The following is a 23,233-nucleotide window of genomic DNA, read 5'->3' on the forward strand; positions in this document are numbered from 1 at the left end:
ACGTATATATGTTATGTGATATATATATGATATATACATGATATATCATATATATATCTCTTAGATTGTCAAGATATATATATCCATCCATCCAGGCAGAGTTAATCTAATCACATGAGCACTTTAAAAGCAGAGAGTTTTCTCAGTCCAGTAAGCAGAAGGGAAGTTTGAGAGATTCTAAGGATGAGAAGTGTTTGACATCCTAATAATGATCTTGAAGATGGAAGAGGCCATGTGCAAGGACCAGAGAGCCGCTTCTGGGAACTGAGAGTGACTTCTGGTGGATGGCCAGAAAGGAAATAGGGGCCTCAGTCCTACAGCCACAAGGAATTGAATACTGCCAACAACCTGAATGAGCTTGGAAGCCAATTCTTTTCCAGAGTGTCCAGATAAGAACCCAGTCTGGTGAGGCCTTAAGCAAAGAAACCAGTTGAGCCTGCTCAGACCTGTGACCTAGAGAATGGTAAACTAATAAATGGTGGGGTTTTTTTAAGCCTCTTTGTTACACAACAATTGAAAACTAATACACATATCTTAATTCTCACAACCATCCAGAAGGCAGGGTTTGCACCCTCCTTCTACAGATGAGTAAACAGGATGGTGAGGTAAAGGACCTTGCCTTATACCACACAGAAGGACAGTTCCACAGTCTAGATGGAAACTCTGTGCTCTTGCCATATTAGCAGGCTGCTTCCGGAAGCAGATGTGGGAGCAGCTGGGAGAAATTGGACATCTGGGCCCGACTGGGTGGGGACCTAGGTCTTGGGTCAAGGCCAGGGAATGGAGTGTGGGTTTCTGATGGTGATTATTTTCACCTAGGAGGTTCTGCATGTCTGAGCCTCTGTGTGTGTGTGTGTGTGTGTGTGTGTGTGTGTGTGTGTGTGTGTCCCTGGGGGTTTATAAGTGGGAGTGTCTGGTGAACGTGTGAATCTGGCAGAGTGTATCTCAGTGTCTCTGTATGAGTCTGAGGGTGTCTGTGCATCAGAATGTATCCATCACCAGGAGTGACTAAGTCTGTGTGGCTGTCTGGGTGTGAACCTGTGTGTGCCCATTGAGGTGTGTCTGAATGTCTCTCTTTGAGGGTCTGGGTCTGAGGGTGACTGTGTGTGAGTCTGACAGTTTGTCAGGGTATTTCTGGGTGTCTGTGAGTTGGTGCCTAGGGTCAGCATTGGGGATGCTCTGGTGTCTCTCTGTGCGAGTCTGAGAGTGTGTCACTGAGTATGAGCGTCTGTGTGTGTGAATTCTGTAAGTAGTGTGGGTTCATGAGGGTGTGTGTTTCCCCCCTGAACCTCTCTATGGGTTCGTGTGGGATCTGAGGTTCTCCTTGTGTGGCCAAGGGTGTCTCTGTTTGTCGCTGTGTGTGCCTGCAGGTCTCTCTCTGGATGTGAGTGTGTGTGTGTCCGTGGATGTGCCTACCAGTGTGGGTCTCGGATGCCTGGAGTCTAAGGGGGTCTGTGGATTGGTTCCCCAAGCGTCTCCATGAGTGAGTGGGTCTCTGGGTGTGTAAGGGTCTGAGGGTGTCCGTGGTGTACCTTGCAGAGTGAACGCACTCGTGTGGGTGCCTGTTGGAGCTCCACTGCGGGTTCATGTGTGAATCTGAGGGTCTCGAGTGCCGGTCGCTGTGACTGTGCCCCTTTCGAGCGGGTCTGTGTCCCTGGGGGAGGCCGGTCTCAGTCGGCGACTGGACTCCTGGACCCGGGGCGAGTCTGGGGCCTGAGTGTGGGGGTGGTGACAGCGTGGGGGCGCGGCCCCGGGACAGGCGGCGCAGCAGCCCGGCGCGTTCCTCCCTCGGGGCGCGCACACCTGGCGGCCGGGGCGGCGAGGAGGGGGGCGGCGAGGAGGGGGGCGGCGAGGAGGGGGGCCCCGCCCGCGCCCTCCGGCTCCCACGCCCCGCGCGCGGCTCCCCCTCCCCCGGGCGGTGCCGATTGGCTGCGGCGGCGGCTCGAGCCCGCCCCGCGGCCGGCGAGGGGCGCCGCGGGCCAGAGAGAGCTGCGCCGCCACCGCCGCCGCCGCCGCCGCCACCGCCACCGCCACCGTCGCCGCCGGGAGCACAGCGCGCCTCGGGCTCCGCGCGCCGCCCGCTCCCGGCCCGCCCGCCCTCCCGCCGGCCCCGCCGCGCCCGCTAGCCCCGCCGCGGAGCCCCGGCCCGGCCTCGGGCGGCCGCCACCACGCCGCGCGCCGTACTCCGCGTCAAGAATGGGGCGGCCAAGCTGCCCAAGCCGGCCGCCGCCGCCGCCGCGGCCGAGGCGCCCGGCGCCGGCGCGGGCATGCAGCGCTCGCAGAGCCGCCTCAGCCTGTCCGCCTCCTTCGAGGCGCTCGCCATCTACTTCCCGTGCATGAACTCCTTCGACGACGAGGATGCGGGTAAGCGCGCCGCCCGCCCCCGATTCCCGGGGGCCGTCCCGGGAGCCAGATCCCGAGGCCCCCTCCCGGACCCCGTGCGCCCTTAGAGGTGGCCACTCTTTCCTCCCCACCCCCAATCCCAACCACGCTCGGGGATGCGCCCCCAGGGTCTTCTTTCCCACCCACAGGACCTCAGGAGTCTCTAGGATGCGAGGTCTTCTCGCCTCCCACCGCCCCCAGGGACTCCTGGATCATCTGCATTCACTCCTTTTCCTCAGGTGGGCCTTTTGGGTCGCCTGGACTTAGCTCTCCTTACTCACCTGCGCCTACTGAATGCTCCCGGTCTTGTCCCTGGATCCGACCTGCCACCCTCTCCGGGCCTCCTGTATGTGCCCACACTTCAAACCCTGGGGATTTGACCGCCCCACCCCCGGGGCTCCGACGCGCCCCCCGCCATTGGAGGTGGAGCGCAACCTTACCGCTCCATCTTTGTCTTGGCTGCATCCAGAGACTCCCTGCCCAAGACCCCCGCCCTGCGCCCAAGGCCTCGAGCGCCCGCGTTTGTCTCTCCTCCTCTTTCCCCAGGGGCGGGGGCTCGGGGCTCCAGGACTGGGGGGGACCGCGAGGGGACCGGCCAGGTGACGTCCTTTCCTCTCGGTTCCTCCCCGCTGGTCCCAGAGGGAGGCGTAGGGCGGCGCCGACTCTACACCTGCGCGCCCTCCGTAGTGTGCCCCTGACCTCGGGTCTTCTTGTGCCTGGAGTAGCCCTTCTGGGTGGGCTGAACCCGGCCACTCTCCAGCGGCCCGAACCTCAGGCTCCCAGGCCTGCTCGCAACCTCAGCCAGAGCCCAAGGGGCGGGGAAATGTAGGGAAACCAGCTCTCGGGGGGCCTGGGACCAAGCAGAGGAAACAGAAGGACTCCAGATCTGGTTCTGCGGTGAGAAAGCGAATCCACCAACAGGTGGGGTAGCTAGAGGGCTTGGGTGAGAGTTCCCAAAAAAGTGCCAGATTGAGAGTCGGAATGAGGTTCGGGTCTTGCTTCTCTCCTTATCAGCCATGACCTTGGGCAAATCAGGCCACCCCTAGCCTCGATATACTGATCTGTAAAATGGGATGACAGTACCCCAGACACAAGGGTGAAGTTAAAAGTGTTTTGTAAGCTGAAAATCTGAGAGTATTTTGATTCAATGAGGGGCTGAAGGGGAGAGGGGTGTGTGTAGTGGGGAGGAGCAAAAGGTTTCATGGACGCTTTTGGGAACTTGATGAAAATATGGACAAGTTCTCCAAAAAAAATACACATATGCACCATCCAAAAATTTTTGTCCACAGTTTTAGGGAGTTTATGGGCTCCGCTTAAGACTCTCTGCCTTCAGGGACCCTTATCTGGTCAGTGCATTATCTGATAAACCTTGGATGAAGTGGTGGGTGATGGGTGCTCACGTCTTCCTGCTGGAGCAGGAGGGAGGTGGGGATAAAGGGAGAAGGTTCTCCAGAAGAATGTGTTGGCTAAGTGAATGAATGGGAGTATGTGAGGCTGACTCCTGACAGACCGGTCTTGCTGTTGACCTGGAGATAGGGGTGGAGTAAAGATGGTTACTGCAGAGCCATTTTACAGAATCACCATTTTACAGAAAAAAGAACTGAGACTCAGAGACTTAACTTCCCCCTTGATGCAGCTGAGGGAGGTTGTATTATTATGTTGGACAAGGCAAGGTGAGGAGGGGTGGAGGGGCTCTCCTAACACAGTGGCCTCCCCTGGAGCAAAAGCAAAGAGAGGAAATCAGGCTAGGATGGGAGCTTGGAGAGGGAGCCCCACCTGCCTCTGCGAGCTGGCTCCCCCACCCCTCACTTGATGTTCAAGGATGCTCCTGAAGTTCGACAGGCCACTTGGGTCTCAAGAGCCAAGGAGCATCAGTGGCAGGGACAGTGGGGGTTTTCTCCAAAGTCATGCTCCTTGTCGTGGTTCAGATGCCTTGGTTATTACTGTTGGTTGCAGGCCACTTGCTCTGGTTTCACTTAAGTCAGAATAGATAACTTAATGGACTATTAGAGATTTTTAAAGGTCCACATGATGTCTTTTTTTCAGCGGGTTTCTTCAAACTCTTGTTTTTCACTTAGAGGACCTAGAAGTCATCTTGTCCAACCCCCTTTGCCCCCAAATGGATGTGTGTGTGTGTGTGTGTGTGTGTGTGTATTTATGTGAATGTATGCATGTGTGTGAGATTGAAGCCCCGTTGTGTGTGTGTGTATGTAACTCAAGGTCACCCAGTGAGGTAGGCACAGAGCCGAGACTAAAATCAGGTTTCCGGTTCTCTTTCCAGTAAAGCACTAGCCCTCTCACTGAAAGAGGATTTTTCAAAAAGTCAAATCTCGCTGTATAGAAAATGGTTCCCAGGTGAGGGGACCCCAGGGAGCGTCTCACAGCCAAGAGTTTGCTATGGGCATCTCATGCTCACTGTCTGCTCATCTTAAGGGATGCTTCGAGTTTGGGAGGGGAAGGGAGAAAGTGAAGTTTCATTTCCCAAAGGCTAATGAGTGTCTGGTGAAAATTGGAAGTAGGGAGCGTTGTCTTGGTACTTAATTTTTCTTATTCTTCTCAAAGGCATTAATTTTTTCCAAAAAAAAAGCCTTTTGGATTTATTCTTTTAGAATGGCACCACGCTGAACTAATTTTGAAAAGCAGTTTGAATCTCTCTCAGATACTGAGCAGAGACTGCTCCAGTTGGAGGGCGGTCAGAACTGGCTTTGCTTTACCTTTCTCTTCTCTGCTCCCTCCCCTGGCCCATTTCATGCCCCTCTGTCTCCCTGGTGGCTCAGAAATGTCCCTGATGGGCCTCTGGCTCATCTGGGTGCCTCCCTTTGTTGCTGCTTCCGACTCCTGTCCAATGCATCTTTTTTCAACAACCGGATTGACACAGAGCCATCTTCAGGGCTTACATGCTACCCTTTAGCTGGTTTCTTGAGAAACTGTATGACGAGGAGACTTTCATTAGCCGTAACTGGGCCAGAGCACTTTCCTGCCTTGGGCTTGGGAGGCTTGCACATTTTGTCAGCAAAGGAAGCTGTCCCTTCCACCCCTTTCTAGCCACCCTGGGGCTCAGGCTGCTGGTCATTGCAGATCTAGAATTCCTCCCAAGGAGCATCTTCCCTCGTGCACTCACCCCATTTCTTACACTGCTTTTGCCCCTTTTCACAAAGATGCCGGGGGGGTTTAGAGAGGCATACTCTTGGGAGGCAATTTTTGTGTCTTGTCTTCATGGCTCAGCCTTGCTGGTACTGGCTTTGTAATTGAGGAGGGGTGAGGCAGGGAGGAGTTAGACAGATGACCTATGCTTTCTCATCTGTGTGAAGAAGAAAATAACAGCATGGACTACAGAGGGTCAACCTTTTTTATTTTTTTATTTTCATTTTTTGTATACGTTATGATTAAACTTTAACAAATATTTATTGAACGGCATTTATTTTTAAGACTAGGTTCCAAGGATACAGTATAGAGTAAAATATGGTGACTGAAATCAATGACTGTGATACCACCACTGTTAATGGATAACCATTTTTTAAATGGTTACATTTTGCTAAGTATCCTCCTAGGCACTTTCAGTATTGTTTTCTTTCCTCACAGCAGTTCTATAAAATTAACATTCAATATTCCCCATTTTCAGATGAGAAAACTAAGGCACAGAGAGCATAGTCACTCAAGGTCACTGAGCTAGGAAATGAGAGAGGTAGAGTTTGAACTTGAACTATCTAACTCAGGCATCTATGCTGTTGATTATTTTGCTGTTTATGCTACACAGAGGGCTTAGTGCAGTACCTGGCACTAGGTAGGCTCTCAATACCTGTTAGCTATTATCTTTCTTATTACCAAGTAAGACTTGTTTCTGAGCATGACTGTAAAAAAGAATCTGTGGGTTTAGGGCGGGGGGGTGGGGAGCCTGGTTCTCAAAATGTTAGCTGTTATAATTTTAATAAGCTAATTTTATTGCACTGTTATCGCTTTTAAGGCAGAGTTGGGCCCTCCTTCTTGGAAGGGGTTTAAAGATGGGGATTTGGGGGACCTGCATGTGGAACAAGAGGGTGGGGAGCAACCAGCTCCCCATTTCCCTGTTCTCTTTAGCAGTTAATTTTCGTCACATCTACAGTTCCAGCCCTGCCACTCCGCCTTGGGGCCTAGCTGGGGAGCAAGAGTGTTTCCAGTTTCCAGCAAATGCCAAAGGGCATTGCTGTATCAGGGTCTGGAATTGAGGATGGTGTCCCTGAGTCTGACCAAGGGATTTTGGCGTCTAGTTCTCCCCCACCCGCCTGGGAGAGGGGCGGAGAAGCTGGAGCAGCCAGCTCCAATTTGCCCATAGGATGCTTCGATCCAGCGCAGGGAGGAAGTTGCCATGGCAACACGGGCCGGCTACCGGTCCCTCTCCTAGCAGTTCGGGCCGCATCTCTGGGCTGGAGCCCTTCATGGTACCGCCTTCTTCCTCTCAGGCCAAATCTGGTGGGTGGGGTGGCGTGGTGGATGGGTCCCACAAACTAGTACTAAAGCCCACTGCCCCTTGTTTCTGGACAGAGGGGAAATGGAGGGGGCTGTCTGAGTTACTTCTCCTGGCTTATGGGGCGGAGATACTCTGTCTTGCCAGACAGATCCCAGCAGGGGGAACGAGAGCTCCGAATCCTGCTCCCACCCCAGGCACCTGGAATGACCGCACTGAAATCCCCCCTCCCTTCCCCAATTTACTCCTTTTGGCAGAGTTTCTTTCCCAGACCAAGTGCTAACTTTTGTCCTTGAAATTTGACCTGAGCTTTTTCTGGGAGACAAAATGTCCTGCTCTCCCACCCCTTCCCCCTGAGATGGTGGGAACAGAGTACTTCAGCCATAAAGCGGGGCTGGGGCTGGGTGGATAGGGGGAGTGGTGAGGGGGAGGCCTTAAAATACCCTTCAGGATCAGGGCCACTTGAGGGCTTGAGGTGGAGGTTTTGAAGCCTCCATTCCGACCCTCATCTCCAGGGCAGGCCACTTCCTGTCTCCCCTCTGCCCTTTCCCTAATTTACCACCAAGCATTGGACTCTCCTTTATGGGCTGGGAACTGGGCAGGACTCTTCTAGATTTGGATAACTGAGGCATTGAAAAGAATCTAACCAATTGTCCCCATAATTCAAATTGTGGGTGGGGTGAGAATGTGGACCCAAATTACTTTATCTTAAATTACCCTGAAAGAAGTTATCTCAGAAAAATCAGGTGCATGGGGAGTCATCCCTGCCCCCGTAACACAGATCGCTGGCCTGGGGATCTGCTCTGATGCTGTTTGAGCCCCTTCCTAAAATTCTCTCCTGCTCTGGCGCCCTCTCTTGCTTGTCCCCAAGCTGCCAGACTCGTGGCTCCAGCTTCCTTGGCGTTTGCAGCTGCCAGAGGCCCACCTGGTTCTGTTTGGTGGGAAGCGGAAAGGAGGGGCCCAATCCCCTTGTCCCCTTTGGAGAACTATGCTCTGCCTTCCTCCCCGCCCACCTCCATCCCAGAGGTCGAGCCTGTTGTAACTGAAGGCGGAGTGAGGGCGACGCAGGTGACCCTCTCTCCCATCGCAGGGCCTTTCTTTTCCTCTGCCTCTTCTACCATCACTTCATTGTGGCCTTAACCACCATTGCTTCAGCATTTCTTTTAAGAATTGTCGGAAAGTCACCAGTTTTGGAGAATGTGCTCAGAAGGGTGCAGACATCTCCCCCACTGTGATCTGTGTACTCCCCCTTTCCAGGGAAACCCACTGTCTTACTGTCAGAGCTCCAATTCCCCACCCCCCCACCCCAAGTCCCCTGGAATGACCGACTGGAATTCTCTCCTTCGCCCACGCAGTTTACTCCATGGGGCTTGGATTTGACTCCACTTTGGTACTAGGGCCTCAGGCAAGTCCTGGGCCTCAGTTTCCCCATCTTGAAAATACGGTTAATTATCTCTGAGCATCTCTTGGGGTTGTAAAAAGAAAATGATTGGAAGGCTTGCTGGGCTGTGCTCAGTGCTTTCCATAATCTCATTGCATCTTATAGCAGCCAGAAGCTACTGTTGCTGATGTACCCATTTTGCAGATGAGGAAAAGCCAAGCAGCTTGGCATAGTTTAGTGACTTTCTTGGGTTGCACGGTGGTGATTCAAAGGCAGGCATGTTTGACTCCAGAAGTTACCCTCTGGCTTAAATGAGATTCCAGGTGGGAAAGTGTAAGCCCTAGGAACTGTGTTTGGGCTATCAAAACAGCCAGTGACAAAGGCCAGGGTGTGAGGGCCTGTTCAGATTCAGATGCGTTCCTCCAGGGTCTGCCATCCCACCAGCTTCTACCCCAGGCCGCAGGAGCGCCTTCCAGGCCATCAGTTCCTGGATGATCCCCATCACGGGACAGCCTGGCCTCCTTGAAGAATCCAGTTGTCTGCCCTGGCCCTGGGGGCCGAGCCATCACCTGCCTCTCCAGACCAATGTAGGCCAATGCTGGATTATATTTAACGCTGTGCTATTTCCACTTGACAGCTCCAGAGTGCCATCCCCCCTCCCCTTTTCTCCTTCCTCCCCCCTCCCCTTCTGATTCACTCGGAAACTGACAAGGCTGATGTCAGCGCCTTATTCTTAGCCCCCGTAATTGTAACTGCATTTAGCAGTGCGCACTTCATTAACAGTTTCTGCGACGACGGGGGAGTGAGATGACTACGTGGCTGGGCAGGGACACGGGTGGGGGTGGGGAGGGGGCAGCTGCTTCAGGGACCCTGGCCAGCTGCCTCTTCTGGATGGACCAGCTGGGCGGGTTCCAGGCCTGGCTTTCCAAGACTAGCAGTCTTAGAAGGCCCCTTGGAGAGCATCTAGTTCACTCTTCTTATTAGGCAAGGAGGGAAACTGAGGCTCAGCGAGGCAAAGCAGCTTGCCAGGGTCACATGTTAAGGATCCAGGGCTCTGGCCTTTGAGTCTAGGTTTTCGTCTTTGGTATTATTCATTCAGCTAATATTTAATTAGCTGCTCAGTGCCAAACAGCATTCTAGGTGCTGGGGCTATATCCGGGAACAAGGCAGACAGTTTCTGCTCTCATGGAGTTATGTTCTGGGGTGGAGACAGACAATAAACAGGAAAGCAATTAAACAATAAATTCAGATTTTTTTAAGTGAAATGAAAATAAGACAGGTTGATGGGATAGGAGATAACATTAAGATAGGAAAGGCTCACTGAGGAGGTGACATTAGAGTTGAGGCCTAAAGGGTGAAGAGCCAGCAGTGGGAATAGGAGGGGATAGAGGGATCTAGGCAGAGGGAACAGCTGGTGCAAAGGCCCTGAGGTGAGTGTGAGTTTGGGTGTTTAGGGAACAGAAAGCAGACCAGCATGGTTAGACTGCATGAGGGGAGACGAGGTCAGAGAAGTAAGCTGGGGGCAGATCACTCAGCTTTGTAGACAATGATAAGGAGTATCAGGTGGGGAAACTGAAGTTCAGAGAGGGAATGGAAAAGACCCCCCCAGCTGGGTAAAGTCAGAGAGGCCGGAAACTCCAGAATCCCTGTCTTTTTAGTTCCTTAGGCACAGATGGTTGTGCCTTTAAATACGTCACGTGGCTTTCTTTCACACTGTAGCTAAAAGGTAGTGTGGAGTCTGGGAAGGGCTTCTTCTGCCCTCCCTGCCTGCTCCTCTCTCCTCCTTGACTCTCACCTGACCCAGCTGTATAGCTTCTTGGGGTGACGTAGCTGTGAAACTCTGGGGAGCTCCCTCGGTGGGACAGAAAGAACATGGCTTTGGAATGCAACACACCTGAATTTTTATCCTGGCTCTGCTGCTTCTAAATTGTGTGGCCTTGGGCAAGTGGCTTCAACTCTCTGGGGCTCAATTTCCTCATCTGTAAAATGCGGGCATAATAACAGTAAGTTCTCAGACTTCCTGCCAGTCCAGTGGTTAAGACTCCGCACTTCCACTTCAGGGGAGCGGGTTTGATCCTTGGTGGGGTGGAGGGGAGGACACTAAGATCCCACATGCTACATTGTGTGGCCAAAAACAAAAGTTAAGTTCTTCAAAGTGTTATTGTGGGGAATAAATTGACATAATGCACAAAACACACTTACCCCAGAGCCGGGTATGTGGAACTAAGGGTTTCCTCAGTTATAAGGACTAATGAGATTGTGGGTTTAATGCTGGGCACATAGTAGATGCTCAGTTAGAGGTTACTGCTGCACTTGTGGTTGTTACTTTTGGTTTTAACGGGTCAGAATCATCGAGGGGACTTGTTAAAACAAAAATTTCTGGGCCTTACCCCAGAGTTTCTTGCTCAACCTGGGGTGGGACCTGAAAATCTCATTTCTAACAAGTTCCCAGGTGATGCTGATACTGGTCCAGGGACTCTACTTTGAGAGCCACTGGGTTAGAGAGAAAAGTTAGGGAGAAATGAAGGGTTCTTCTCAACTTGGGATGTCCCTGGCTACCTGGGTCTTAGATGCTTGGGACACTGGGTACCAAATTCAAAACCTGGGTTTAGTCGTCAGGCGCTTATGTTTCCATCACATGGTCTCAGATCACATGAGCCTCAGCTGCTGCCCTGCTTTGCACCGGGTTTAATGTGAAGGACCCCATCAATCCTTTTGGAAGTCATCTGTATAAATGATAAATGAGTCGGCATGAATAACACATCAGACCATAATACCTTTTTGTGGAATACTGAGGAGCTCAGGTCTAGCACTGTTTACCGAAGGGAACAGGACGTGGTCCCTTTTCTGCTCTGGGGAAAGGCAGGACTATGTGTTAAAACCAGGAGGTTCATCTGAGGACAGGTCTCTGCTGGGAAGAAGTAAATCGAAGGAACCATCAATGTAGAGGGGCAGAATGCGAGGAAATGCTACCAAGGGACTTTACTGAGTCCGTTTATTTAGATGTCGCTAGTAATTTTCTAGGGAAGGTGGAGATTTAGCTCAGGTTGGCGGTGCGGGGTACAAACCTTATGGTAAGATTCCCATCCAGTCCCATAAAACTCAGAGTCTGAAGACAAAGGCATTTACAGATACATTCCAGGTGGGACTTATCTTCAACTGATGGGAAATACTTCTCCAGGAGGGGTGGCCCAGGATAGCAAAAGAGCACCTGGGTTTGCGTCTCTGTCACATACCAGCAGTGTCTCTTGATTGTGATATGTAACTCTTCTGGGCCTCAGCCTCGTCCTTTGTAAGTTGGAGTGAATAACTCTACCTTGTGAGAATTAGGAGTAATGCATGTGTGAGGCATAGAAGGCATCCAGGACATGGTAGCACTGCCTTTCCTGCTATTGTAGACTTCCTGGGTGCGGGAAGGGCGGGATGGCGGGAGCGCACTGCCTGCGGTTGGGACTCCTGGCTCTGGTCTGGGCAGCTGGTGTTTCCTCTGTGCCCTGTGGGGCCTGAGAGGCTACCTTAGGGGTCAGCAGAAAAGGTCCCCGTTCAGCTGCCAAATCTCAGCATCTCCTGTGGCCGCTTCCCTTTGTCTTTTGGGCCTCAGAACCCCCGTTTACAGAGTGAGGTGTCAGTGGGCTTGATTTAGACATAAGCAGAGTCTCCCAGAAAACAGAGGACACTTATCCAGGCCCCCCACCTCCTCCTTTGGATTCCTCCCCTGCTCCTCTGCCTCTACAGCTATTTTCATCCCAGAGCATCCCCTCCTGCCAAAGTTTCTAGCTGATCTTTGGCTAATTGGTCACTGAATACTTTTTTAAAAGAATAAGTATTCTTTGGATTAAGTAATGTATGTGGTAGGTACGACATTTTAGAAGGACGAAAAATATCCAATTAAAAGGGCCCTGGGGAACCTCCATCTTCTGGGTCTCCTGTTCCCTCCCGAGGACAAACACTGTTTCCAGCTCTCGTAACACTTTATGCTGCTGGTACTGACAGTAACATGTTACATGGTGAAAAGCCAAACAGCACCAAAGGACACCCAAGGAAACATCAGTCTCCCTCACGCCTCAGCCACCTAGTCCCATTCCCACAAACCACCATTATGGTCTTTTAAGCTACCAGTTTTTTATTTTCCAGTTAGCAAATTCCTATTAAGCACTTATGGTGATGCCCAGCCCTGTGAGGATTCAAGAGTAATCAGATTATACCAGGCAGTATAGCATAGTGGTGGTTATTATACACACTCCATAGCTAGATGGCCTGGGTTTGAATCCTGGGTTTGCCACTTATTGGCTGTGTGACCTTGAGTAGATTACTTAACTTCTCTGAGTCTCACTTTCCTCAACTGCAAAATGGACTAATAATAGTCCCTCCCTGCCTTGAAGGTGTCAGGAGGATTAAATGAGTATTTGTGACATGCTTTGTGGAGAGCCTGCACACAGTATAAGTGTGTTAAGAGTATTAGTTATTACTGTCTCAGAGCCTTTAAGCCGGAATTCTTTCTGAGGTCCTCTAGCATCTTTAGCCGAGGCCCAGAGAGAGATCGCATGGTTTGCCCAAAGCCTCACAGCAGGTGTCTGGCAAAACCAAGAGTAGAACTGATGTTTCTGAACTCCCAGCCAGGGCCTCTTCCTCTCCCAGGTGACCCAAGTGGCTATTTTGCACCCTGTCAGCACCTGAGGCTTCAAGTCTATACCCTGCATTTCTAGCACTTGGTGTCCCTGAGAAATGCCGCTTGGAGTCGCCTTGGGAGTGGGTGGGAGGATGTGTCACTAATTGGGGCCTGTAATGGAAATTAATTAGTTCCTCAGCAAATGTCTTGAGAAACATCTCTCATCTGCCTGGGCCCAACACCAAGACGGGACCAGGTGCCTCGGGGGCCCACCCAGACCCAGGCCAACCCACCCCCGAGCCATCTGGCCCCTGGAAGTTGCAGCCATTTCTGTCTAGCTTCTGTTGGATATGCCGGGTCCAGGGAGAGGGGACCCCCCCCCAAACTGAGAAGCTTGGTCCCGATGGGAATCAAGTGGGCACTGAGAGGGAGGGAGAAATTAACATGTGTAGTGTTCTTAGATTCCTCCCAGTGGTCTTTAACTTGAAAAGAATATAGAAGATGGGAGAATTCCCTTCCGTTGCCACTGTCTTAGCCTGAGACGTGGATTCTTGTGCAGGTGATATGCTATGCCGTGCTCTCAGGTGAGACCGGGATGCAGGATGGCAGGAAAAGAAGCAGCTAGTGATGAGCACTCAGCCAGGGGCTAGCCTCAGCCTGACCCATGGGAAGCCCTAAAGGGTGGATGGCATCACAGAGTTGAGTGGCCTTCTGTACTCCTGTATCGGTCAGTCATGGGCCATGGACAGTCCCCCAGATGGGGGGCAGGGCATAACTTTGGGGACAAGGCAGCTCCCATCAGCTAAGAGCAGTTCTCCAAAGAAGGAGCAGCCGTGAGCCGGAACCGCAGAAACTCACAGCAGCTGTGGGATGGGTGTCCTGCTTGGTAAAGAGGATCTGGCTGGGCTGGGTCCTTCTGCCCGCTGTCTGGCAACTTCTGGTGACAGAGTGGGGAGAGCAGGTGTGGCCAGCTCTGTGCTAGGCAGTGCCCAGCCCTATTACAGGTCGCCCTCTCCACGGTCTCACGAGGTGTGCGTGATCATCATGTTAGGTGGGGCTGTAGGAATCGGGTGTCTGGATGGACTCCTGGCTTGGCCAGGGTCAAGCTAGTGAAGGATAGGACACGGCTTCAGACCCAGGCCTGCCTCCAACACTTGTGATCTTTACAACATTCAGTGCTGCATTTAATTCTTTTCGTGAATATATGTGTTTATTTTGTGCTGCCTAGTGGGTTTCTTTCCAGGTACCTCTTTGAAAGGTGTCTATCTTGGTTTTCTATTTTGCACCTTGCAAACATAAAGACCTTTGGGCCTGACAGGACGTGTTTGCCTATTTGATCTCACGTGATCCTCATGAAAAATTGGCCTTATTTCCAGAGAGGTGGGTAGGGGCCCTGACAGGCTGCTTGAGGTGGAAGGTTAAGGGGTAGCTGAATTGTCATGACTTGAGCCCTGAATGTGTCATAAGAAAATCTGGATTTGAGACCCCATTTCTGCCCATTTGTCAGCCAAGTGACCCTGGGCAGGTTTCTTCAAGCCTTGCTTTCCTCTCTAGGTGAACAAGTCCGCGGCTGTAAGCCTCAGGTAGCCCGGCAGGTGTGCTAATGATTCCGCATGTAGTAAGGACCTGACAAGATTTTGACTGGGGTGGGGGTGGGGAGTCCAAAATCAGAACCGAGGGACGTCCCTGGTGGTCCAGTGGGTAGGACCCTGCGCTTCCACTGCCGGGGGCCCAGGTTCCATCCCTGGTCGGGGAACTAAGATCCTGCAAGCCGCATGGCCTGGCAAAAAGCAACAACAAAAAACGCCCCAGAACTGATCTCTGCAGCGTGTGTGCGGGAGCAGTGTCAGATCAGGGCCCGTCTGTGAAATGGGCGCAGTGATGCTTGTCTTCCTGTCCTAGCTTGGGCTCCCCACGAAACAAGGATTTGAGTCCAAGTATTAGGTTGAACCACAGGAAACTGCCATTTTTAGGAGTCAAAGCAGTCCAAGAGCAGTTGTACGTGGTTCATATGGTTCACGAAGGTGGTGGATGGAACTCCAGGAAGGGAGTGAGAAAGTCAGTTGGGCAAACATGTTATCAACCAAGTTACCCTTGACTGAAGGCAACCGAGTTGAGTCTTGCTGGGGGCTCTGGGAAACTGTGTAGAACAGGCCTCGGCAAACTTCTGTAAAGGGCCAGACCCTGGATGTTTTAGTCTTTATAGGTCATAAGGTCACTGTCGCAACTGCTTGATTACACAGTTGGAGGGCAGCCACAGACAATAAGTAAATGGATGGCTGGGGCTGTGTTCTAATAAAACTTTATTTACAAAAATAGGCAGTGAGCTGGATTTAGCCCACAGGCCCTAGTTTACAGACCTCTGGAGTACAGCACGTACCTCTGTTATCCCACCCAGGAGTGAGGGAGCTCGGGAGTTTATACATCACCTCCTGTCAGTCACTGGTTGAAGGCCAAGGGTGGGATGAGGATGGGGTCAGGGCAGGGAGTTGTCTGTTGCCCTCAGGCCAAGCAAAACAGTTGCTGGCTGCAGGAGGTCAGGCCAGCGGTCACTGAAATGGTGAAGGGATATGGGGCAGAGGACGATGGCTCTTGCCAGCTCCAAGGCCTGATTGTGTTTGGAGAGTGTACTGGAGAGAAAGTGGCGGGGTGAACAGGAAAATGAGTTTTGGGTAGGGCCAGATGATTTAACTTCGTATTTCTAGCCTTTTCAGCCAGTTGTTACTTCCAGGCAAAAATTGGCTCTTGGCAGTCTTGTTCAAGTTTTCTACCTCCCATGCATCTGCTTGGGCAGTTTCGTCTTCTGCGATGCCCTCCCTTTCCTCCTTCCGGGCTCCGATGCCACCTCCTCAGGAAGCACACCTCTCCTCTCTCCGGTGGAGTTGATTGTTCCTCCTGGTTGTTCACTTGGCACTCTGAGCTTCTCTTCTCTCTCTCAGCAAAGTCTGGCTGATACCAGTTTTCACTGCCACACTGAGAGCCCCTCCAGGTCAGGGACTGTGTGATTCTCGGTTGCATCCCACCCAGGGGGGTACTGATTTGGGAAAGGTGGAGCTGAACCCCAAACCTTCCCCTCATTCCCAGCCTCCCCCTCTGCTTCTCTCCCCTCCATCTCTCCCCTCTCCCGTTCTTCTCCCATAGCTGCTGATGGCCAGGCCCCGTCTTAGGTGCTGATGACCCAAGACAAGCCCAGTCTTTGCCCTCATGTAGTTTACAGTCTGGGGGGAGGGAGACATTTGACAACCCAAAGGAACAACTAATAATTCGATCGTTACTGTGCTTAGTGCCACACAAGTCAAGTGCAGGGTGCCAGGGGAGGCTGGAGCTGGAAGAATTGACCTGGGGGAGGAGGCAGCTAAGCTGAGACGTAAGGGATGAGTAGAGTTGGCCAAGTGAAGGTGGGGGAGTGGAGGGGAGTGAGACAGGATGCCATGATGCTGTGAGCATGGACTTGTGAGTCAATTAGGGGAGTTGGGGGGGTGGTTCGAATCTTGGATTCTCTCAGTGTGGCTGTCTCTCCCTTCCCTCATCGGTCTGTCTTCCTCCTCTTTCTCTCTCTCTTGTTCTCTCTCTCTCTCACACACACGCATGCACATGGATGGAAATATTGACCCTAATTGCTTCTCTGGGGCAGAATTATGGGTAGTTTTTCTTTTCTAGTTTGCACTTCTTTGGTATTTTCCAAATTTTCTATGATGGATGCGTCAAGGCAAAAGTTGAAGTCTTCAGCATCTGGAGACCACACTCCCACTTGTAGTTGTGTGACCTTGACCACGTTGTTTAATCGCTCCTGCTTCTTTCTCTCTCTGTAAGATGAGGACGGTGATGATTAACACACGGTGCCCATCACATTCTGACGCTTCACCTCCCTTAACTCCTTAGAGCCTCACGGCTACGCTGTGAGGCAGGTACTGTCACTATCCCTGCTTTATAGATGAGGAAACAGGCACGGAGAGGTTAAGCACGTTGCTCAATATCACACTGTTAGTAAGTTAGAAGCAGGATTGAAACCCAGCTGTCTGACTCCAGAGTCTGAGCTTACCCACTTGGCTCTGCCGCCTGGATCAGGATGAGAATAAATGAGAGGACACCTGTCAAGCCTTTAGCATAGCACCTGGCACACATTTAGTGCTCTATAGATATGAGCTCTTGTTATTATTAGCAGCTGTGCAAAGGCCCTGGGGTAGGAATGGCACATGGTGTTTTGAAGGCACTTCTGGTTAGTGAAGCAGCAGGACTGGATCGTACTAGGTCTTCAAAGTCAAGAATCTTGTACTTGAGCTTAAGGACAATTGAACCCTGTTGGGTTTTTAGCAGGGAAGTGACAGGCTCAGATCTGGGGTTTGCAAAGACCTCTCTGGCCGTGGATGGGAAGAATGGAGCCAGGAGGCCCAGGCATGGCTCCCTTTGGTTATGGCGACTCTCCCCAGATGGGTCGGACATCCCAGCGTTGAGTCCTCAGACCCTGGCAGTGAGGATGTTCTGCTGTCTAGGCTGGCTGTGCGGGGCACAGCACAAGACACGGAAGTCAGGAGTGTGTCACCAAGCTGGTCTGGTGATGTGGGGAGGCTGGGAAGTGCCAGTTTGAAGGCAGGAACAAATTACCCTCCTGGAGATGAGGCCGGTCCGGCTCCTGTCGTGTTGCATTATTAAATTTGTAATCTTCATTCTAATATTTCCCAGCAGTGAATAAGAACCAAATTTAAAATGCGGGCTTTACATTTCTGGAATGAAGCTCTTTGTCAGGAACTCGCGAAACCCATAATTTCTCTCCAGAGGTGAATGTCTACATCCTTAAGAAAAAATTAAAATAAAAAAATAAATAAAGGAAAAGCACTTTTTTTTTTTTTTTTGGCTATGTTGGGTCTTCATTGCTGCACGCGGGCTTCTCAGTGTGGTGGCTTCTCTTGTTGTGGAATTCAGGCTTTAGGCGCGCAGGCTTCAGTAGCTGTGGTACACGGGCTTCAGTAGCTGTGGCACATGGGCTTAGTTGCTCCACAGCATGTGGGCTCTTCCCAGACCAGGGAATCGAACCCGTGTCCCCTGCATTGGCAGAGGGACTTCCCCTGCGCCACCAGGGAAGTCTCAGGAAAACCACTCCTTAGTTAAAGGTTGGGTTTGAAGGTTTTTCTGCAGCCCTAACCCTGGCAACAATTGAGAGTGGGGTCTGTATATCTCCAGCCCCAGAAAAGGCTCAAAGTAGGACTGGGTCTACAGATGCCCTGGGCCTCCCGAGATATTTAAACCCCTCAATCTGGGCTTTGCTAGGGAAGAAAGGTAGGAAAAGCCTCATGCCCACCTCACCCCCAAATCTGTTGATTTGTGGGGATTTTTTGGTCTTTGGCCATGCAGCATGCGGGATCTTAGTTCTCTGACCCAGGGATTGAATCTGTGTCGTGGAAACATGGAGTCTTAACCACTGAACTGCCAGGGAAGTCCAGAGTCTATTGATTTGTGAAAGGGTTTGGTAAAAATTTGGACCATGGTCTTTAGGAGAATTGCCCTGTGTCAGGCTCTGATGGGTTTTCTGAGGCCTGTTTGGTGGGTGGTGGACCCGGCAGCTGGTAGAACCATGGGCTGTGTTCTTCCTGCCTTTATATTTGGCAAGAAGGGCTCTGATCTGGAGTCACCAGCACTATTGGGCTGATCTCCAGCCCCCCTCATCAGGAGAGGAATCTATGGGGGAACGGGGACATGCCCACCTGACCCCTCTTTCTAGGCCATGTTCCGGGTATGTGGGACCCCGGAGTTCCCCGTCCAAATGGCCCTGAGTCAGCATCCAGGGTCTGTCCAGACCCCTTCTCTAGGCCCGTTCTCCATCACGGATGTCCTAATACGTGGCCCCAGAGTAGCTGTTTGTGGAGGTAAGAACAGAGCACAGGTGTACAGAGTGGGCCCCTGGATACGTGGAGGCAAGGAAGAAGGGAAAGGCTGGGCTGCAGGGAGGGCCCATATTCAGCTCCTTTCTCCACATTCAGTCATGAACTCAGAGCATTCTAAATTTGAACCTGTGCTGGCCTTCAAGGTCATTATGAAGGCATATTTGTCAGAGTGGCAGGATAGGACATATTTTATTTAAGAGCCTGATTTATAACTTTTAAATATTTAGAATAAGTATGAAGGCCTCCATTGTACTTTTGCCCTGGGCCCCCCACTACTGGGTGGGGGCTTTGCATCATCCTTTGAACTGAAAGAGCTGCCCAGGAATGGCCCTTGCCCCTGGGTCCCACATGCGGGCCCTGGTGCACGCACACGGCTTAGATGGCACGTTTGTGCCAGCTAGAGAAAGACACATCTCACACCCACCCCAGGTGATCGAATGTAAAGTGGTACCTCCGTAGGAGGATGAATTAGAAAAAGGCCCGTGGGTTGTACCACCTGGCCAGTGAAAACAGGCTGTGTTTCTGCCCACCTGAGTTGGGCACCTTTGTGCAGGTAGCATGTCCAATAGTTCACAGGGCCCCCAGGACCTGAATCAGAGAGGGGCCCTGAGCAAGACCAGAAGGGAAAGTGCTGACACTTTGGGGTCCCAAGATAATCATTAAAGTTGTTTTACATTTTCAGTAAGTATCCTCATCATGATAGCAAATGTTTATTTTGTGTTTCTCACATGCCGGGTACTCTGAGCACTTTACCTGGAGTATCCTGTGGAAACATCAGAATATGAAGGGGGTACAATTGTCATGCCCACTGTACAGATGAGGAAATTGAGGCTCAGAGAAGAGAGGCCCATCTCTGGCCCAGGGTCATTCAACAGTAAGGCTGAATGCAGATGTGCCTGGGCCCACGAATCTATGGGCCTGACCACTGCTCTACACTGCCCTTTCTCATTTCAAAAAGTGTTATTTATGCAGTCAGTGTATTTACTGACCCCCCTACTCCAATGTGCTGGATGCTGAGGTAGGTGCAGAGTAGGACGGGGGCCTCCTGCAGCCAAGAGGGAGAGAGACAAGCAGAGCAGATAATTGGGTGACCCCATTGAGCGGGGGTGCTGAGTACAGCCTTGAGGGGTGAGAAGCTGTTTGCCAGGCTGGAGTGGCAGTGGGGGAGGGAGGTCCTGCAGGACCACACTGTTGTCCTGTGTGGTCAGGGAGGAGCGTCCTGAGGCTTATTGATGCCTTGTGGGTAGGTGCGTTAAGAGATGGGTATGGGTCTACAAAACAGAAATAGAGTTACAGATGTAGAAAACAAACTTATGGTCACCGGGGTGTAAGGGGGGGAGAGATAAATTGGAAGATTGGGATTGACATATATACACTACTGTATATAAAATAGGTAACTAATAAGGACCTATTGTATTGCACAGGGAACTCTACTCAATACTCTGTAATGGCATCTAGGGGAAAGGGATCTAAAAAAGAGTGGATGTATGTATATGTATAACTGATTAACTTTGCTGTACACCTGAAACTAACACAACATTGTAAATCAACTGTACTCTGATAGAACTTTAAAAAAAAAGAGAGAGATGGATGTGGGGAGGAGATGGGGCCAGGAAAGGGCGGTGGCAGGTTGGGAAAGGGTCTGGAGCCGTGCCCAGGACCCAGCCCTTCTTGAAGACCAGAGCTGTGTCATCCTCTTCAGGCCTCTTGGGTCCCTGCTGAGAGGAGTGGTACTTACCATCTCCACCCACCAGTACCATCCTTTTCAAAGTCAGAAAGCCAAGATTGAAAGGGGAGGAAAGGGTCTTTTGGTGCATTTCCAGCTGGGTTGGGTTTGGAACCCAGGCCTCTGAGCCCTCCCAGGCTGTAGTCTAGTCCCTTCACAAGCTGGAAGAGTGGGAGAGTTACTCCTTATCATTTTAGTTTCTTAAAACAGTCTTGTGCTTTCACAAGTTTCAAACGCTTGTACAGTTATTCTGGCTTGCATTTTCTGAGCACACGCCATGTTCCAGTGCCGTGCTAAGATTTCATGCGTGTTACCTTGGACAGTCCTCAGAGCGAACCTCTGAGGGAGGTCCTGTTGCTGTTCCCATTTTACAGATGAGGAAATGAAGGACTTCTCCCAAGGTCACCCAGCTAGCAAATGGCAGAGCCAGTTTCCTTGAGCCTAACATCCTCAGTCTATGCTCTGTGTACCCAAACTTTGAGAAAATGCAGAGAAAGCACAGAGAAAGAAAATTAAAATGACTCCAATTCTATAATCCAAGAGCAGAATGTTTAACCATTGGGGCTGTTTCTCTCCAGTTGTATGTATATGTGTGTGTGTGCAGTTACATGTGTTTAAACCAAGGCAGGGTCAAGCTGTGGTACTGTTTTGTAAACCGAAGCCCCTATTTAAAAATCACCTTAAAAGGACCTTCACTGGCTGGTCTTTACAGGGACACTGATTTCTAGGATCAGGTCTAGAACTGCATCAGACTTGCCAAGGCAGGACCAGGGACAGCACCAGGCAGCTCACTCTAATAGCCACGGTTCATTTTTGTTCCTGCTTTCCGCTCCTGTTCTTGTGAAAAATAAAATAAAATAAATTTAAAAACCGACAGACCTACCCAGGATTTTATTCCATGCCTGGCCCGGCATTTAAATGCAAGAAGCAGAAGGCGTGCGAGCTATAAATAGACCCGGCTGCTTCTGAACAGTGGCAGGGAGAATTTGTAGGTCCTGTTTCCTCCGAACCTGGTGACCTGGATTACTTCCTTCCCGCAGCGGTTGCTTTCCTCACTACCCCCTCTGCCCATCCTTTGTGGAGCAGAGCAAGTCCCTCTCTGCAAATGCTTGGTGAGCGTCTACACTGAGCCTAGGTCCTGAGCGAGCCACCAACCAGCCCCATCACAGGCTGAGGTAGCGAGGGTGGATGTGAACATGCACATCCACAAATGAAGATCTGGTCATTGGAGAAGCCCAAAGAGGGGTCCCTAGTTCTGGGAGTGAGGAGAGGCTTCCTGGAGGAGGGGATGCTGAAGCTGGAGAAGGGAAAGAGGAGACCGGGAACCTGGGGAGGGAGTGGCCTGGGAGAAGGAGTCTCTGGGACCGTGGGTATAATGCTTGCTACAGAGCAAGGTTTCGTTGTTAGCAAGCGATCGTGTGATTCTTGAGGGCACATCCTGGGTTCCTTTGGTTACTCCCATGACTTCTGGGATCCAGTGATGCTGGGTCCAGAGGCTGCTCAGCACTTCACTGGCCCAGTAATTCTTCACCTGCTTTGCCCATGTTCTTGCATCTGGAACCAGGATCCTGAGTGACTCAATTAAAAACCTCAGATGGAACGTGGAAACCTACTGCTTCACGAGCTCCCCAGGTGATTCTCATGTTCCACGTCACTTGGGATTTGCGGTGCTGACCCAGGCTCCCATCTGGGGCCCATGCCTTAGACCGCCCCCCACCCCCGGGTCCAGTCTCCCTTGAATGACAGTGAAGGGAGCGCACACCCTCTTAGGGCAATGGGGCAGTTCCTTCCATTGACAGACAGCTCAACTGCAGAAAGTCCTTCTCCCCTTGTGCCCAGAGTCACTGTCACCATTAATCCTAACATAGCAATGATACTGAAAATTAAATTTGTACAATCCTTTGCTGCCTACAAAATACTTATTTCATTCTAGAGGAGATAGGTTTTAAATTCAGGCAAACCTGCATTTAAACCCCACCTCCCCTTGTTTGTCCTACCCTGTTGGCTGTGTCCTTAAACAAATGACTTAACCTCTCCATGTCTCAGCATCCTTATCTCTTAAATGGAGATAATAATAGTATTGATACGTACCTCTCAGGGCATTGGGAGAACTGAGTAACATGGCCTGTTGCAGGTTCAGTGCAGTAGTAAGGCACTCACTCCATAATAGTTTATTATTATCATTATTACTGCTACTAGTTACATAAAATATTTACATGGTAAACGCAACATCCAAGAGGTTTTTATTGAGCACTGAATATGTGCCCTACTGTGGGTGATGAGCTGCATCGCCAAAAAGTTCTCACTAAATGGCAGTCATCAATATCAGTATTATTAGGATGATTTGAGCCTTACAGAGTTGCTGGAGTAGGTGGTAAAATCACACACCTTTTACTGATAGGAAGATGAGGCTCAGAGGGTTAAGGGGTTCCTAAAGCCCACTCAGCTGATAAAGAGGTGGGATGGGAATTTAATCCGTGTCTTCCATCTAATCCTCTTCTTTTCTCCCACCTTCAGTAGGCTTTTGGAACAGTCAGTTGTGAAGGAATGAAGGAAGGACAGAAGGGAAGGGGGGGGGAGGGAGAGACCATTATGTACAGGGTTAAGGGGCTCCTCCAGCCTTAGCCCCCATGGTTTCCTCCATGTCGGGCAGGTTTGCGAGGTCCTTTCTCTTTTCTCCCTCCACAATATTCCACCGGGGATATCCAGTTTTGTTGCCTTCAAGCAACTTTCAGGCATAAAGGAGTCCTTGGGGAGCACTGTGTGGCCTGGTAGCTCAGCATGCTCCCCCAGGCTGAGTTTCTGGCCT

General features: G+C 51.2%; 1 protein-coding gene across 2 annotated transcripts in view; it reads left to right on the plus strand.

Moving 5' to 3' along the window:
* The first annotated feature begins 2,126 nt into the window (after positions 1-2,126).
* Positions 2,127-23,233, plus strand: part of RIMS4 (regulating synaptic membrane exocytosis 4) — a 64,301-nt gene continuing 43,194 nt past the window's right edge. Inside the window, exons 1-2 of one of the 2 annotated variants that reach the window (XM_057702661.1) lie at positions 2,127-2,364; positions 2,532-2,621. In XM_057702661.1, the coding sequence (XP_057558644.1) occupies positions 2,268-2,364; positions 2,532-2,621 (187 nt within the window). In that variant the 5' untranslated portion in view covers positions 2,127-2,267. The remainder of the gene's footprint in view (positions 2,365-2,531; positions 2,622-23,233) is intronic. The other variant, XM_057702662.1, reaches the window with a different exon arrangement.

The sequence above is a fragment of the Hippopotamus amphibius genome, chromosome 12, assembly GCF_030028045.1.
Source record: "Hippopotamus amphibius kiboko isolate mHipAmp2 chromosome 12, mHipAmp2.hap2, whole genome shotgun sequence".
NCBI classification, from domain to species: domain Eukaryota; kingdom Metazoa; phylum Chordata; class Mammalia; order Artiodactyla; family Hippopotamidae; genus Hippopotamus; species Hippopotamus amphibius.